General features: G+C 46.7%; 1 protein-coding gene across 1 annotated transcript; it reads right to left on the bottom strand.

Annotated features, from left to right (window-relative positions):
- Positions 1-2440: 2440 nt before the first annotated feature.
- Positions 2441-18514, bottom strand: cdc34a (cell division cycle 34 homolog a). Its single transcript, XM_084472628.1, has 5 exons — positions 17853-18514; positions 11929-12015; positions 11401-11498; positions 7503-7637; positions 2441-7195 (listed from the first exon to the last, which is right to left on the bottom strand). The coding sequence occupies exons 1-5, from the start codon at positions 18033-18035 to the stop codon at positions 6970-6972; spliced, it is 729 nt and encodes a 242-aa protein (XP_084328754.1). The 5' UTR covers positions 18036-18514; the 3' UTR covers positions 2441-6969.
- Positions 18515-18604: the final 90 nt, after the last annotated feature.

Here is an 18604-nt window from a genome sequence, read left to right as displayed (position 1 = left end):
TAATGCATCTAAATACTCTCTTTACTGCTCTCTCGTACCCCTAGCCCTACACCTAACCCTGATCAAACAAACACGTTAGCACATTAGTCAGCTGGCTTACCTTAGCTTGCACCCCAGGAAGTATGTTTTCTCCTTACCCACAGCCATTCACTTGCTCGTTCTGCTGCCAAGGACATGTTACTAACAATAAATTAAATAATAAATGATATATCATGTATAACTTCATGTTGTGCCACATGATAATTAAGATGGTACACAATACAGCCCCTAGAACAAATGGTATTGTGTCGAACATAACAGGTGAAACCTGGCATGACGTCATCCTCAAGGCTACAGTAGAACACGTTGTGAATATACACAAGACATCTAAGAACACAAAGGAAAAGCTCCACCTTTTCTGGACCCTTCCAAAGCAGTGAGTCCCTCCAGTTAAATGGAGCTCTAGAAAAGGAGTGTACAAACCTCTTCACAACCTTCTTTCACAAAACCTAATATTTGTGTGTGCTGCACTTGTTTGAAGGCTCTTACATCTGAGACAGCCAGAAAGGAAAAATAATAGACAAGAGGAAATACTTGAGTGTCTGACTTTCTGCACAGGCACACACACACACACACACACACACACACACACACACACACACACACACACACACACACACACACACACACACACACACACACACACACACACACACACACACTCTCTCTCTCTCTCTCTCTCTCTCTCTCTCTCTCTCTCTCTCTGTCTCTCTCTCTCTCTTTGGGTCATGCAACCTATGAATCAAGTAGAAGTATTTTTAATAGCTACTAGCGCCCTGGATACTGTCCCGTTGCACAGGGACAGGTTTCAAGTGTTAAGGGTTGGTTATAAGTGTAAATACTGCTAGCTAGTTAGACATCAAGGTATTCCTGCCCATCGGGCTTGTACACTTAAGAATGCATCACGGCTATGGTATTGTTAAATAAATGGAAATATACCGTAATCTAGGCTTATCAAAACGTTGAATTGTAATTCAATTGTAATAATTTCACGATGAATTACGAAACAATGACCTGAGGACCATTACTACAAACAGTATTCCTTTGCTCTTTAGCAATGTACAAGCCCTGTACTGTCGTCCCAAGAGAAGGGAGCTAGGACATGACAAAACCTCTGCAGGGGACCTGGGAGTCGTTTTGGTTATTGTATGTGTATATGTGTGGGTGTGTGTGTGTGTATACACATGTGTGTGGTGTTATGGAGATTGAGTAGATCAATAGGTAGGTCAATTGTTGCAGTCGTGCCATAATAATCAGAAAGCATCACGCAGTCCATATTTGCCCAATTTCCTATTATTGTTGCTTTCCATCTTTTCTTCCTGCCAGCTCACTCTCCCCTCCCCAACAACTTCCGTTGCCATGGAGACATCTAATTTTCTGACATACGGATCTCCCCTCCGCCAAACCACCACCCAACCCCCAACCTGACCCCCCCCACCACACTCGCCCCTCTTCTTCCATCTCACCTTCTGCTCACATCTCCAATCTGTGCTTTCATGTGGGGAGGACTGGACAGACAGACAGACAGACAGACGATGCACCCAGCAACACCCGGCGAGGGGGGCTCTCTCGCCCAGCGAGGAACCCCCTAACCGCACCACACTGCTGGGGTCGGATTGGGGTCATACGAGCCCTTCCCATGGTGCCCATCTAGCACCGGCGGGGCCGACTGAGGAACACGTCCCAGTTTGAGCACAGAGCAAAGTCCCTCGCCATCCCTCCTCCTGGTGGACAGGAGCGAACAGCAACACGTGTGACAGCGAGTAAACGAAACAACGCTGGGGGTTTAAAACCACGGCGGACGGCGGCTGGACAAATGCCAACGGCGTTTGAGTAAACCACCGCTTGCCTCGATTGACTGGTATTGTGCCGCTTGGAGGTCAATGGGGTGGGGAGGGGAGGGGGGTGTTAATGGAGCCTACGGGAAAACCCAGTTTGTCTTTGGGAGAGAAGAGCAGCAGAGGCAGTTCAGCCTGGGAAGAGGAGATTGGAGCGGGAGGAGCAGAGAGCATGCAGTGAATTACTGTGATTATGATGACTGACAGAATCTCTGTATGCAGCACCCACCACCCCCCCCCCCCCCCCCCCACACACACACACACACACACACACACACACACACACACACACACACACACACACACACACACACACACACCATTGCATGATTGGTGTAGTATATACAGTATATGCTTCCACCAATGTGTCAAAATGAATGTATTTTATAGCATTTCAGAAGGTAGTGCTTTTTATTTCAGAATACTGGTGACCAATTCATCAATTCTATTCCAATTCATAATATTGGTCTTCACTAATGGGAAAGTGTAAGAGGAATATGCCCAGTATATATTATATATTGGGGAGGACTCAGAGAATAATGGTGTTTATTTGCAGTGGGAGCTCCATGAAATGGAATTGGTGAACAACTTAGGTCCATAGAAATATTATTTGGAGAAGCAGTTACATTTTCAAAACACACCCATAAAGTATTTTACTGTAAAATACAAGAGGTTTCCTGACATTTTGTTTTAACATGCAGTTCAGCATTGAAGTTAACACACTGTTCAACCCAAACTGAAAAGGAAATTAAGCACATTTGATATGCTGCCAATTCTGATTTCATTGGCATTACAAATAAACCACAATAATTTACCACATGCTGTAGTACTCCATCCAGATGTTTAATTGAATTTTATTTTTGAGTCTCCACCTAATGCTTGAGAAAATAGATACTGCGAAAAGTAAGATTTTGCTGCCCTCTAGAGGTGGAAATTAACAAAGTTAAATGCAGACATTTGCACAATTTGACCTCATCAGCTGTTAACTTTACGTAAGTCAGTTTCTTTTACAAACACATTGGAAATGAAATATTCCCATCATTTTCATAAATAATCATTAAGGCTCTGAGGCTCAGTCACTATAGTTAATATTTTTTATAAATGGTATTTTTTATCAAATCCTTTAACGAGGCAAACTTCTAATGTACCTCACAAGCACAACCTAATCCTGTATTCACACAGGAAGATCAAGTTGTCTTTCACATCAATGATTGAGATGCAGCCAACTAACCCTGGTAAAATACCTCATCTTTATTCCATCAAGATGATCAAATTGATAAATGCTACAATTTAGACAACACATACAAAACGAAAACGGTGCAATGGTTGAATTAATCCAGATCATAGTTGTACGGATGTATGCTTTGCATTGAGTAATGCCATGCAATTATACTAGTGCATGTCCACCACTAACCCGACCAGCAGGACGGAAACCAGTACTACGTTGCTTTCATTTTGGTGAACCAATAAGAGAAAACTAGAGCGACCTTCCTGACCCTTATCCACTTGGATCCTCACGGGTACATGCGTCCCCATACACTACACTGAACACTCTTGAGATCGCATGAGGTCTTCAGGCTCTTCTTTTCCCAGGTCTGAGAAGAACAAAAAAGAAAATCACAGAAAAAGTGTCGATAGCATCAGGAAATGCTTTGAAGGCCTCCACGATTATGAGTGTGACTACTGGCCATTACAAGCTCTCCTTAATACAGAGGCGAGCGAGAGAGAGTGAAGGAAACAAAGTTTTACCTCTCAGAGCTCGCCCTGAGTCACATTTAAACATTGAATCAGTCATTGGTTAATCCCCATTTGTTGACTACAAATGAGACCACAGCCAAAGGGCTATAAGTGCAACTCCAATCGTCTTCAACACCAATCATACCTGCAGTTCCCATCTCTCAGTGTACACCGCGGCCTTAATAAGACCCCTTCGACATCTAATAAAGTTCTTTATTTTAGGTTTTAAATAGATTTACAAAGCATAAGAAAAAAAAATGAAAAAAAAACGAGAAAAAAAAATACATCGAGTGATCGTCAAAATATCCACATGTGCATATCAAGGTAGAGATTGTAAACAGTCTTTAGAAGCCAAAAAAGGTGAGTTTTGGTGGGGGGGGGGGGGGAGGGGGGGGAAAAACAGCATGTTGGACGAGTGTTGGTTCTCTCGTGGGTTAAACTGAGCTGAAAAGGCTTGTGTTCGTTAAATCCATGAGGTTTTTGTTGGTTTCCACAGCGGGGGAGGGGGGAGGGTCCAAGGCTCCCTCGGCGATGGTGCCCACAAACCAGAGCTCAGAGACCGGGGAGGATGCGCAATGTTATGGGGCTACAGAAAAACACTAACATGTGACCCCCAGCTAAATTCCATTCATCCGAGCACAACATGAAAGGGAGGGTGGGGGAGCGTTCTGGAACATTGGATGGGAGGGACAACGGATGAACGTTCAAGCGTGGCTTACAGGCTGTGGGAGTGGCTATTCGGTGGTTTACATCTCCGTGTGATGGTGAACAACCTTGACTTCTCTTTGCCATGAAGGGTCTAGAGCAACATCCGTTGGGACTTCTCCCGTGGGTAACCCTTTGGGAATAACCCAGGGTTTCAACAATCATAGCAATTATTGCATACAAGATATATACTTTTTAAAAATCAATAGCCCACACCGTAAATTTGGAAATAGGTACATCAAAATAGTAAAAGAGCGAAGACGACGTCATACAAGTCATGGTACAATACAAATTACACTTGTTTTAGATGGAGCACAAATCCAGATCAATTTCCCCCACGACGACCCCAAATCAGGCCCCTCAGACCCAAACGCCAGGAAGACATCACGACTGCATGCTGGGGTGCCACCACCTTCTCGCCCATGCTGCCCGATCAACGTGAAGCCTGATCACACTGCTGCTCTACCTCGCCCCACCCACACTGGTCTCTTCTATTCAAACTGGATCAATAAAACGGTTCGCACATCATAGTTCTACGCAAATGTTGGACACCACCGCTTGTTCAGACTATTGCCGTCTGTATATCTGTGTGTGTGCTTCTGTGTCGGATGGGGTGACAAATCGACCACAGTGGTAGCACGGACAACTCTTTAGAGTCCTGGAAATCTGGCCGTGAAATCGGACCGCATGATTAAAACGCTGCATACGGACGAGGACGAAAAAGAAGAAAAAAAAAAATTAACTAGCCAACTAATAATCCAGCTGGTGCGCGCGAGGCCTCCTGAATCATTCACAGCGTCACCGGATCTCTGGTGATGCAACAGGCGAGGGTTCAGACACTCCGGTAACCTAAGATGGCTGCTGCCCAGTCGACAGTGACAGGAGGGGCAGAACTGAAGGGCGGGCGTAAAGTGACCATCGGGCAGCGAATAACCCAGCGACAGCGCTTGCGGTCCTCTTCTGGGCCAAGAAACACAGGAGCGGCCTCCTCTGAACCGAACGTACACCACACAAACGTCCAGGTGACCTCTGTCCAAAGACAGCGTCCGTCCCGTCTGGGAGCGCAGAGGGGTTGGCTGTGGGGTCCGGCGGTCTCGTTACTCCTGCTAGATGCTCAGATGTACGGCCACTTTGGAGCGGTCAAATAAAAAGTGCATATTGAACCGGATCGGGTACAGGCTGGTACGGCAGCAGTACGTTGGAGAGCAGTCTCTGCAGTGGGTGTAAGCAGCCTCTCTAAACGGAGCCAGGCTGCTCCCATCCATGTGAGCGATGAATCATGCACAGTGTTTGGGGCCAGGCCTGTGAGTGGGAGTGTGTGTTTATATGTTTGAGAATGCGAGTTTGGCAGGTGACACACAACCAGATGGCTCCATCTTACCTACTGTACCCTCCTCCCACTTCTCAGCTGCGATGTGACCTACTTTCTATATTAATAGTTAATGATAAGAGAGGAGGCATCTACTCCGCACTGAAATAGAGAGAGGACGCCTGAGACCAAATTAGCTCTGGTCTGCGTGTGTGTGTGTGCATATGAAAAGGGGGTGGCTGGGTATTCCTCGCTGGTAGGCGTTAAGCTTTGCAGATGGACATGCTGTGAATACGATCTGTCAATAGAATGATTCAGATCTGAAAGAGATGGAGATGGGGGGTGGGGGGGGGGGGGTGGCTGGATTGGACAGCTTTCTGCCACAGAACAGTCCCCCAAGTGGAGAGCAGCACTCTGGTGGGGGGGCATTGGGGAGATAAAAGGTCAGAGGCGTAGCAGGGCTAGTTTCTAACAGCCTGTTACTCACACAACAGAACAGCTCGCTCCGAGTTGAAGTATACAGACCCCCCCCCCCCCCCCCACACATCTCAGAGAATAAGCAGGCACACACACACACATTTCTATTGCATGGTAAATGAAGTGTTCATCTTGCTGTGTGAGCTCATGTTACTGGAAACACATGATTATTGACTCCTCCACGTGGAAGTGATCTGAGCAGACAGAGGCTGATGCAGACCCCTGGGCACAGCTTCTCTCAACGGACCCCCGTGGAGAAAGTCCTTTTATAAAGCGAAAGCCGGAGGAAGACCTTAAGGAGCTTAATGCTTACAAAAAAACCTCTGACCTAGTTCACAAAGACAAAGAAAAAGTAAAAGGAAAAAAAAGGTAAATGAGAACAGCTCGGCTTTACAAACTAGTGTTACTAGTGTTTCTGCACTGTTGCGATTGCTCACATCTCCTTCTCACCCAACGGCCACCCCTCCTCATCCTCCTCCTCAGACCATGCATCGTGTGTACAACCTCTAGTCAGACCATCCGGACCGAACTCAAAATATATAAAATAAGAAAGAAAGAAAAAAAAGAACGCAGAGGGAACAGAACCCACAACTCTGCTAGCCTCGTCTCTCCCTGCCCGTTCTTCACGCATCAGGGTTTGTTCAGAGGAGCGCGGACCACGGCCACGCGGGCGTCGAAGACGGAGGACTGTGGCGTCTGACGGGGGAGCTGAAGCAGAGTGTGGACACAAGAGACGGGAGAGACAGAGGGGAGGAGGGAGGGGAGACTGCGGGGCAAAGTTCAGTTTGAGGCTGAGGGAGGGGAAGGGCGGAGCACGGGGGTGTGTGAAGGAGAAGGCGGAGGAGGAGGAGGAGACGACGGTTGTCAGGACTCCTCGGTCCCCGAGTCGTCGTCGTTGTCGTAGCAACAGTCCTGGTCGGCATCGTCGTCGGCCTCGTCCAGGTCCTCGTCGTCGTAGTAGTCGTCGTAGAAGAGGTTGGAGCCGTCGTCGGCGGGCGGGGCGCGCGTCCGCACGCAGTACTCTGCCAGTGTGGTGGGCACCTTCACGCCGTCCCGCTCCGCCTCCGCTTTGGTGGCCAGCACCTGCTTTCTGGAGGGAGAGAGAGAGAGGGAACGACAAAGGGAGAAAGAAACCAGAGAGAGAGAACGACAGAGAGGCAGCGCGAGAGAGAGACCCAGAGACAGAGAGAGACCCGGAGAGAAAGCAACAGAGTAGGAGAAGGTGAGGCGGGGAGAGAGAGCGACAAAGAGAGTCAGCAAAAGATTACCGTAGTGAGTGTGCGTGGCAGAAATAACAAGGCCATGGAGGCCCTCAATGCGTGTCCAACATGTGCCCGCTGGGTTGGGAAACACTCAGGGTTCCTATACGTGTATGTGTGCGTGCGCATGCGTGTTACCTGATGATCTCGGCGTATTCCCGGTCCTTGCCCTTGCTGTCCCGCCACTTGCGGTACATGACGGAGGCGTCCACGTTGGCGGGGGAGAAGGTATTGGGCTCATTCAGCAGGGAGATGACGCTCAGCAGGATGGTCCTTGGGGAGAGGAGACAGGGACCAGGGTTCACCTGCATGCGGTTTGCAGTCACAGGAGGACGCAGAGCACGGACCGCTCAAGGACCGTGAACACAGAGAGAATCAGAGTACACCTGGAAGACGGAGCATAACTCAAAATGACCGGGACCTGGAAAAATCCTAGAAATACGTTATGGATCACTTTATCATTTTTACAGACATGCAGGCTTCCAAAATGGAAAGGATTATCAGGCAGTCCCCCACCCACCCAAAAGAAACATTTAACATTTACAAATGAAAAACCAACAAGGTGACAAGCCAAGGAGGTCCCCAATGTTCCCACACTGAAGCTGCTTTCACATATGACCGTCTTTTCTCCGCATTTGTGGAGCAGGAGGTTCGACCGTGAGGGTCATTCACACTTATTCACACTTGATGCCCGATATGCGGAGATCGGTGTCAGTAGAATCTCCGGCTGCAGACAGCACGCAGGCAAAACGGGCAGAACTCATCGCAATCATGTTAAATGTTGCTGCAGCGATGCATATATTCCGTTGCATCCACAACATCCGCATCGATCGATGAAAGATTGGAGCATGAGTTACAGACAAATAGAATAAACGACGAACAAGAAAGGCGTCGCGAACGACTGCGTTACCGGAGGAAGAGAGCGTCTTTTTTGGCTTCATTTCACATTTAACAAACACTGGGACAAATGTAGTTGATTTCTGTGTTTAACTGAGAAAACAGGGAGTAGAAGGACAGGACCCTATAATGTTCAGCTAACTTGTCAATAATAATTGTTACGAGAGTAGCGCATGTGTGTGCGCGAGAATGACAGTGTGTGTGTGCGTGGACGAGCGAGGAGAGCGAGCGGTAGCGTGTGTCAGTTTGGTGAAGTAATGAATGAGTCTGGTTGTGTCTGTGCAAATGTGTAGGCCCTACTGTAAAGTTAGTGAAACTAAGAATAAAGTACCCAGCCTGTCAATAATCGGTGGCCGCTTCATTCCGACCATATTCAAACCTATAAGCAGACCCACTGCCGGTCAAAGTGATTCCCGAGAGAATCGACGGAACAGAACGTCGCTTTTGTGCTCCTCGACTATGGTCTGGGAGCCGACAGCAGGAAAGATGTAACATAATAATAAAAATATTTTTTAAACCATTCAGTGAACAAAAGGCAATAGGCTGTTTATCGATTAGGGTGCGGGTGCCACTTAATGACATGCAAACGTAGACCGAAGCGTCATCAACACGCCCACTCAACTGGTGTGAATTGCCGACATCCTACTGCTCATTCACATATAAGGCAATTAGCATTTCCTCCGGAGAACATACTACCTCAGGGGTAGTATTTTTTCAGGAGGTCCAACGTCAGGATATGTCATTCACATATACGGCACCTCTGTAGAATCAACGGAGAATAGACGGATGCACGTCCATATGTGAAAGCAGCTTGAGAGTAAAGTGTTGGATAGTAGGGTTGGGCGCTGTCCCCTAAATTGGCAGTTGACGATGTTTACAGTAAAACATCACGATGGACGATCGTCGTTGTGGGGGGGGTGTTAGCATTCTATAATAAAAACTATAATTTCGTTATTTCGTTATTTACAAAGTAGCTTCTACTTAAGAAGAGTTGAAACAATGGCATTGGTTGCTAAAAAGGGTAGGGTTAGTCAATTTATAATCTGGTGCTCATGTGTGATCCGCGCAAAAGACAGGCAGACGCCCAATCTACATGACAACTGTTGCGTGTGTGCCACGCAGAAGTTAATAGAAATGATGATAAACAAAATATCACAGAGCAGGATTGTGAACGTTTACAATGTCTCATGTCAACTTACAATCTGCAAAATGTGTCTGTGTTGGCCGACTAACTTTCACTAACTTTAACTTTCACTATTTGCAACAGAATTTGTTTAAGATATAAAACCATTTAATTTAACACACACGCACTAAAACAGATATTTTCGTTTTTAAATAAATATTTGGAAACGAAAATGTTAGCCGAACATGTTTTCCGCAGTGTGCCTCTCTGGCATTGAGCGGGTCTACAGGATCGCACTCTGCACAACCCAGTCGGTAAAAACGGTCTCGGTCACGTAGGCCTACGCCTCCGTAGTCAAGGCTGTCCAAGCATCGGTGGTGATGGCAACTTTCTCCGTTAAGGACAGGATCTCACGGAGCGAGGCTGCTGCTTCGCTGTACATTTTCTCCAGTCGCACAGTCATAGTTTGGCAACATGATTGGCACCGTGTAATCTGCCTCGAGAAATGCGATCAGATCGCGAAAGTCACGTCGCTGGCATAGGCTACCGTATTTAAAATAGCATGCATATATTATATTCTTAATTAAACTTACAGAGCAATCCCTGCAAAGTTTTTAGGTTAACTATTTTAGGTCAACTAAGAGACTAGGAGGATGAGTGTGTGTCTGACGGGGTTGGGGAGGGGGGGGCGTGGCATCACGATGGTGGCTCTCCATCGTGATGTCGGTCAGCCATCACGATGGACGATGACATCGGCACAACCCTATTGGATAGAACGCATGGCGTGGTATCAAATGGAATGTAGCAACTATAACCAATGGGGTGGGACTGTGGGAGAACACCTCACTGTGGCCCCCTTCTGGCTGCAGAACGACCACTGCAGCTGTTCATGTTCAAGCCTCATTGCATGTCTTTCGACAAATCCCCTTTGAGTTTGTTTCAACTCCAACATTGGATATGCACAGTCTTTGTTGGTTCTACCACATATCCATCTAGTTGATTCTCTATGTATCCAACTGCAAAACCATCAGCAGCTACAAAGCATAAGCAAACCGATTTGACCATAATCTGCTCTACAGTCAAAGGCTGCATTGAGCTATGCTTGTCACAAGAGCTCACGCCCACCTTCTAACCTGCAGCCAGGGGGGTGTCACTTGTACTTTCGAGCATAGCCACAACCGCACACGCAGTATTACTCGGGTGGCGTACTTGGCAGTGGTGTGTCAGTTCTAGGCAGGTTCCGTCAAGCCGCTCGTGTGTAAACACAGCCGCCCTCATAAAGAGACTGTTCCTGCATCGCAATCCACTTCAAGCAGGATTATGGTGAGTGGACATGATGAACTCCCTCGGAAGGCCAGCTTATATATCTGCTCCCTAACAGTGCACAAGTGGCTGTCTCTCAGACAAATGGTCCTCTTCAATGTCCCTCACCTCCACTGCCCTCTGTCACAGTCTGGGCCAATACATCCGTAGCTATTTATAAACCTTGTTGTTGCCAACAAGAACCACAGCGGCTCGCTTACAAAGGGTGACATTATATGAATCAATAGAGGTCTGTGCATGGGAAGCAGAGAAAAGGCAGCGGTTCTTTGGTTAAAGAGGGCTAAAGAGACAATAACAATCTGCCAAAGGTTACAAGGAGGGGCTAGAACAATTAGTGCTCAAGATCAACAAGAAATTATTAGAGAAGGATGGAAAGAAGTTCTGAGAAACGATAGGGCGACCTGAAACAACTTCCAGCCATCCCTCACTTTCTTGTTTGTTTGCAACAAAGCATACACCCATCCAAATATTATAGGTCTTGCTTTAAAACGGTGGGTTGCAGCCTTTAGGCTTGTCACAGCAAGATACCAAGTGAAGGCCTACACATTAATCAGAATAATTTCCATTGAATCTATGGTAGACATGGCAATGACAACGGTTTGGTGGTTCATGGGCCTGAATGACCTCCACGGGTTGGTGGAGGCTTGGGGGCCCCTGACGAGTCCGCCTGACAGGACCGTCGCTGTGGCTCACCTGACGTTCTGTGTGGGGTTCCATCTCTCCGAGGGCAGCTCTCCGCTCTGCGGGTCGTCCACGGGGGGGTGCAGGATGGAGATGCACACGTCTCCATTCTGTTGGACAGGCAGACGAGGAGGTGAGAACCTCATCATTTCACGAGTTCAAAACCACTAACAGTTGATGGTTGAATGGCTGGGATAAGACGATGGAACGCCATGTACCTTTGTGAAAGCTAAGGTGCCATGACGTCAAAAAGCCTCGATCTTTCATACAATCTTTTTTTAATCTCTGTCTTTCTACAACTGTAGTATTTCAGTTGAACTTTGCACTCATTCCTTCGAAAAATTTGGTCGAGTAAAATTGTTTTTAAACAACCAAGTTAATTCCTGAGTTAAAAAATTACATTAGGGGAAATTGGACACACACACACACACACACACACACACACACACACACACACACACACACACACACACACACACACACACACACACACACACACACACACACACACACACACACACACACACACACACCTGTTACCTCATAGATGTTTGGATGCCACATCTTGGTAAGAAAGCGGAAGGCAGGTGGGGCGTACGGGTAGTCGATAGGAAACTTCATCCGGGCCTGAGAGGTCGAGAGGGACAGCGGGATCATTAGGTACCATTTAGATGCAGGGTTAGGACAATCGATTACGGTGTCGGCCTACAAATTTTACACCGTGAAAGTGAAAAACCTGCCTCACACTGTTGACAAGAACATTTCATGTGGCCTCCCACGTTAAAACAAAACGCTAACAATCAGTTATTCTTTGTGTACCCAATAACTGCCTAATATATTCCACTGGGTGAATCAGACTTGAATATCAGACAAGAAACCAGGCCTCTGGCACAGACATTTACATACAAAAAGCACTTCCCAGGTGTAAGTGAACCCAGAGCTTAAATCACAAAAGGGGAAGCACCAAACACCCCGCTACCCAGACACCCACCCACCCACCCGCCAGCTGGCAGGCTTAGCAGAGAGGAACCCACCATCTCCACTCTGAATGGCCTCCTTAGCAAAAACCACCAACGTCACGAAGCGTCGCCATCAGGGAAGAACTGAACAATCCTACCAGTCTCCAACATGGTGGGAGGAGGGAAACCTAATAATAGGCCCGGAGCTTCTGCTGGTGGTGTCAATAAGGAGCCTCCTGAGGAAGGCCACAGGAGGGGGAGTTAACCAAAGTGTAAGGTAACATGGCCAGCTAGGAAGGAGAAAGGGAGAGAGGGGCGGGGATCCCACAGCCCTCCAGCTGTCTGTTGAGTGGAGCTTTGTGTAATAACAGCAGGCTGGAGCTCCACGTTGAAGACAGTTGGCGCTATCGTCGTTTAAAGGAACAGAGAGGTTCTCACAAACCGATGCAGGAGTGATCGGAGGGTCATGTTGACTTCACGTGGTGGACAGCGCCAAATACATGCACATACAGGCCTACGAGCACACAGGCGAGCAGATTGAGTGATTTGACACGGTCAGCTGGGGCTCCTCACAATGAGCCGACTGCAGGGGGGAGGCAGGGAGAGTGGGGGGAGTAGGAGCTGGGAGCATGGGATAGGGAACTTTACAATAGGGAGAAAATACAAGGATTATACCAAACAATATAAAGCTTAAGGCTAGGGCTTTGTATGAACAGCATATTCAAGTTATACATACATACTATATAACAACTGTGGTAATATTCTAATCAATCACTCGACAATATGCTTTCCTCATTGGCCCTTTCTTCCTGTGGGTGTATGACATAAATGTTCTCTTTATCGGAGACGGCTGTCACCAATCAATGAATAAGGTTTCAAAACAGCTCTGTCCACTTCCCACGTCTACCTGCCACACTCCATCGTAATGTACTGTAAACAAACCGGTCTACAGAGTCATAGACGCAGGAGCCGGTCCCAAAACAGGCCGAGCTGGAAACACTGGCCCAGGGATCATAAAATGTGGTTGGGCTCAAAGCACACAATAACGCAATAACGCAATGCGGAAACCCCCTTCAGAGTTCGTTCCTGTACTTAACTGAGACAATGCAAGAAGTGCAACGCAAACACACGGCAACAGGAGATGGAGTCAGGCCAGGTAGGCCGAGTTAGAGATAACTCTACCCGCAGCGAGTGGTCCAAAAGGCTTATTTAAGCACAATATAACGACTTCTGGAGCTACTGGAATACCCAACGTACCAGCTGTCAGCTACAACAACAGATATTTAAATATATATAATTTGCTGACTGTCAAATTAGACTTTGAAAACAGCATTCTCGAACATTCATCATGGCGATATGTTCATTGGTTTTGGAATACACTTCAGGCCATGGGCCGGAGATCATTCTATGTGGGTCAATGGAGCCAAGCAAATCAACCCTATAATCTTTCATCAACAAGACCAATGATGTAATCACAAGCCCCACATGACACACAAAGAACACCTGAGCAGGCCGTTTGCCTTTAAGGACTGCCTCGGATGTTCTCCACAAAAAGGGTATAAGCAAATAAGAAAGAATGCACCAAATATGGCACCTCATAAAACGGTGGTATTCTATAATATACCATTGCAATGACAAACATCACTTAAGTGGCTAATAAAGTACACCACTTAACATGCATTACATTGAACAAAAGTTTCTACCTTCATACTTTCATAACCTTTTGTATAATTGGTTCATAAAGGTTCCAGGTATATAATCATCTCGTCTCTGTACCTGTCCAGACTCGCTGCTGGCAGTGGAAAAAAAGGTGACAGCATAAGTGAGTGAACAAGGGAGGGGTAGAGATAGGCCTGCTGTTTTCAGCCCCAGACACAGGTTAAAATCTCTGATTTAAAAGCAATGGAATTGGCTGCAGACCGAAACATCTCTACAAAGTACGCCACGGCGCCCATTTCTGGCCTTTTCAGAGCCCGTAAAACACAACTTATGTAGTAAATACTGAAAAACAGAGGAAGGAGCAGGTAGCGCTTGTAGGTAGCGCTCCGGGTCCAGGCAGGCAAGCACGCTGACAGCACAGACACGTGGAGGGTGGCCGAGACATCATTTGGCAGAAGGAGGAACACCGAATCCTCTGACCTTCCCCGGCCACTGACACCAAACCCTGAGATCAGCTGCACTCGGCTGAATGGGGAGGAGTCGCGGGGATGCAGAGCAAGCCAGGGACGTGTGACAAGTCTGAGCGGCGTTACAGCCATGCTGGCTGCTATTGCCGGGTTGGTGGCTTTGCACCCAGGGGAAGACTGAAAGGGCGAGAACCTCATCATCTTCACAGGGGTGATGGTGGTGGTGGTATTAGTAGAGAAGGATCACAAACTAATGAAGTGTGGATGGAGGGGTGTTAATTAGCCATCGGTGCAATACAGCAAGCATCGTAACCAAGGGTAACCACCTCATCAGGGCCATAAATAGTGTCCTGGTCATACAAATTATTATAAATCGCACACGCACGCGCAACAGGATCTCTGCCAAACAAAAAGTGCTTGCCTAAGCAGGACATGTTCATATAGCGACCCCTTCCCTTGTGCCCCAGTGCCAGTTGGCCCAAGCACAGCATCACCATGCTCAGTGGTCAACAGGTAGACGGCATCTCCATGCTCAAAGGTCTCCGTGCTGAAAACTCCATAGCAAACAAAGAAATGGAGTGAGCCAAGAGAGAAAATAGCAGCCACTGAGTGGACAACAGGATTGATACCATGTCATGATAAACTAGGTCATGGTATCTTGATTCCCAACAGACCAAAACAGTTTTCCCAGCCGCCCCCTTCCCCTTTTTGACACGCTCTACTATTCGTTCCAAAAAGCTCCATCATTCAGCTGGTTCTCTCTGTGTTGCTAAAGTTTAAAACGGTTCCTCCACACACACACACACACACACACACACACACACACACACACACACACACACACACACACACACACACACACACACACACACACACACACACACACACACACACACACACACACACACACACACAATAAAACTAACTAATTGTAACCAATTTCGGGTCTGGATAAAGAAGGTCTCTTTGAATGCTGGGACCCCTTCCCAACACCATTACCTTCACAGGGACCCCTTGAGAGGGACCAACTATGTCCCCTCTCCCCGTTACTCTATTTACTCACCTGCCATCTGCAGTCTTCTCTAAACGGCTCCTGTTTCTCTGTGATAGAGCAAGAGTGGGGAATGTGACTCCCACAGCCCGGGACAGATGCAGCTGGGCCCATGTTGGGGGCTCTTGGCTCACACTGGGCCGGGTCTCTCTGCATACAGTTATTCTATGCTGCACTGGTTACATCCAGCAGGCACACACACTGACTCATGCATACACAGCTGCTCAGCAGTACTCTGTGCCTGGCAGTGAATCTTAAACCAGCATTGGTCTTTTTGTACAGTTCTGAATCTAAAATATCTGATCAACAACAAGTCAACTCCCGAGTATTTACTACATTTTGTTAGTGTATAAACTCTGTACCATAATCATAAATGTATATGAGCAAGTAGTAGTCACTCTCTTGCTCGCCTAACTAGTTTTCTTAATGGTTGAATAATATTTTGAGGTACTCCATCCATTAAAACAAACACAATAGCATGAGTCAAACACCCTCACCACAAAACCACACGTCAATTAATTAAGGACGCCCTGCTGATGTCACACAAGCTGTGGCTTGTGTGACTTGGGCTGTTTGGCAGTGTGGACTGTCCTATGCCATGCATTGGGATGACACACCAAAGTCAAACAGAAGGCTTGAAGACGACTGTACCCTGAATAGATCAAGTCTTAAGAAAATACGGATTACTGCTCTGTTGGAGACCCCAACTAATCAGAGAGAAAACAGTGTGGGCTCTCAGGCAACGCCCTGAAGGTCGAGGAGCAAACAGCTGTAGTTGGCATGACTTGTGACACTTGTAAGGAGCGGAGACGGAGTAGCTATTCATCTGTCCACCGAGGGGCCAGTGCATCAATGGAAGTGCATGCTACAAAATAACTGTTAACATCTGTTAATAACATGTATGGATTATAGGAGTGAGCAGCCAAGAGGAAGTGTTGTGGAGAACCATATTTGTGGGATGTCCGACTAGAAGAGCACACGACTTACGGCAGTAGAATCAATTCTTGATTTAGTAAGACCTTAGTAATGACAGATGACCATGGATCGGTCATAAACACTAGTAATGGATTTGGGAAGATTCAGCATTGTTTTTGTTGAGCTGGAGAAGCTGGAGAAGAGAGCTGGAGAAGAGTGTTGCTTAACCTTTGATCAACTGTTCAAAACAGGGAGTATCTTTGCAGTCAGGATAGGGCAGACCGTTTGGCTAGGCGGCAGGGAACAATGAGTCATAGCCAAGCGTGGATTTCACAGCCAAGCAACGCATTCCTGGCCCAACAACGGAATCTCATACAAAAGCATCCACCCAGATAGCCCAAACAGTGACTAATCTAACCAGGATCCTAAGATTCTGTCACATATAAAAAGGAAAAATAACCATAAATGGGAGTGTTTGAAAGACTCTTTATCCTTAATGTATATTGTTCTGAAAGACATGAGAACTGGAGACAAATCCGCCTTTCGCCTATGGTAAAACGCTCAACAGTGTGTTCAGCAAGTGAAATACCTTTTCAGGGCATGAAGCAGAATAGCTAACGTTAATTGTAACCTCTTTACAAAGTCTACACAAATGGGCAGGGCTTCTATTGATAACCACAATAACAATGTATAGCAAGGGATGGTAAAGCCAGCGTTTGAGCAACAAATCTGAAAAACTACAATTGTTACAACGACATACAGACTACCTTTATGGTATGTTTTGCTTTTTACCAGTAGTTTACCAGCAAGAGAGATAGCGTTCAATCATTTTATGCTGCATGTATAGAGACCTCGATTATAATACATTTCTTGTCAGGATAAGGATAGCCGAGTACCTTCTGGGTACATGACGAAACAGCAACAAGCAATACACACAGCACACGGTAATGGTTTACGATTCGATAAGGCATCAATAAAACGATTAAAGTGGAGTTGATCATGGCTAATTGAACCCAGCCTTTTGTTTCAGTAGCCGAGCAGGCTGTCAGACGATCCATGTGCTGCTTGTCAATAGTTGTGCCAGTTGTCACGCGTTTCTCACAAGACGCTACAAAGAAAATCTTTAAAAGACAATGGAAATCTTTCAGCAAATAATAATAATGCGGGTGTAATACTATTCGACGTCGCAGAGATAACCGAAGTAGTGTAAGAGTACAGACAAAGCTGTGGAAAAATACGGTTACCACGACACACAAAAAAAAGCAATGCAAGCGCTATACTTGGGGAAATGTGATGTCCAAATATATATCATGGTATCTCGTTTAAAACGGAAAAACACCGAACATGTGAATAAAACTAGTTTAGCTAGCTAAAGAACAATAGATTGATTGCTAGCTAACAATAGCGACTCACCTTAAAATAACCACCTTCGTAGTGTGTATTTGGGGGTCCAAATATTGCCACTTCCCAATTGTACATGTCCGACTCGTCGACTAAAGTTATCTTGAACCCTTCCACTGGCTCATCTTGAAGACTTTTCATTTCTAGCATTAGTGCTTTTTGGGAACTGGCTACATGGTGACCATGCTGAGCCATATTCCACAACGATTCGGATAAATATATCAACAACCCCCAGCTACAAAGGACAAAGCTAGCTCGCTGCTGGTGTTAAAAACAACAACACAAGGAAGCCCTTCCGACTGCTCAGCGCCTTCCCACATACGCTGCAGGGTTTCGAGCTCGACTGGAGGTTGGAGTTGGTGCACTCTTCTCTATTGTGGTCGAATAAACCAGTTGACCCCCGTTAATAACGACCAACTAAACACAGCCCCTTGGCTAAAGATAGCTAGCCTGCTCTAGCTAGCCCGTTCCCTCTCACGGATAGCCTGTAAACTCCTGGCGGGTAAAGGAGCGACGTCCTTTGTGAGATGGAACAAAATTGAACCGAACTACTTTGTTCGAAGGACACTTGCTTGACACTAAATAATGCTACAAACTTAAAGCATGTCACTCAGTCCACAGACAGTTCTTACTCGCTACAACTCTATCAACTATTGGGCTCAGCGGCTCTGTGGGTAAACTGAACTGCGAGGAGACTACTCTTGAGTCGTTCAGCCGCGCAAGGGTTTCTGGGAGCTGGAGTTCATATGAATCGAATTAGGACT

Source organism: Micromesistius poutassou (genome assembly GCF_964030765.1).
Source record: "Micromesistius poutassou genome assembly, chromosome: 9".
In the NCBI taxonomy this organism is placed as follows: Eukaryota; Metazoa; Chordata; class Actinopteri; order Gadiformes; family Gadidae; genus Micromesistius; species Micromesistius poutassou.
This window is presented reverse-complemented; position numbering and strand designations above follow the sequence as displayed.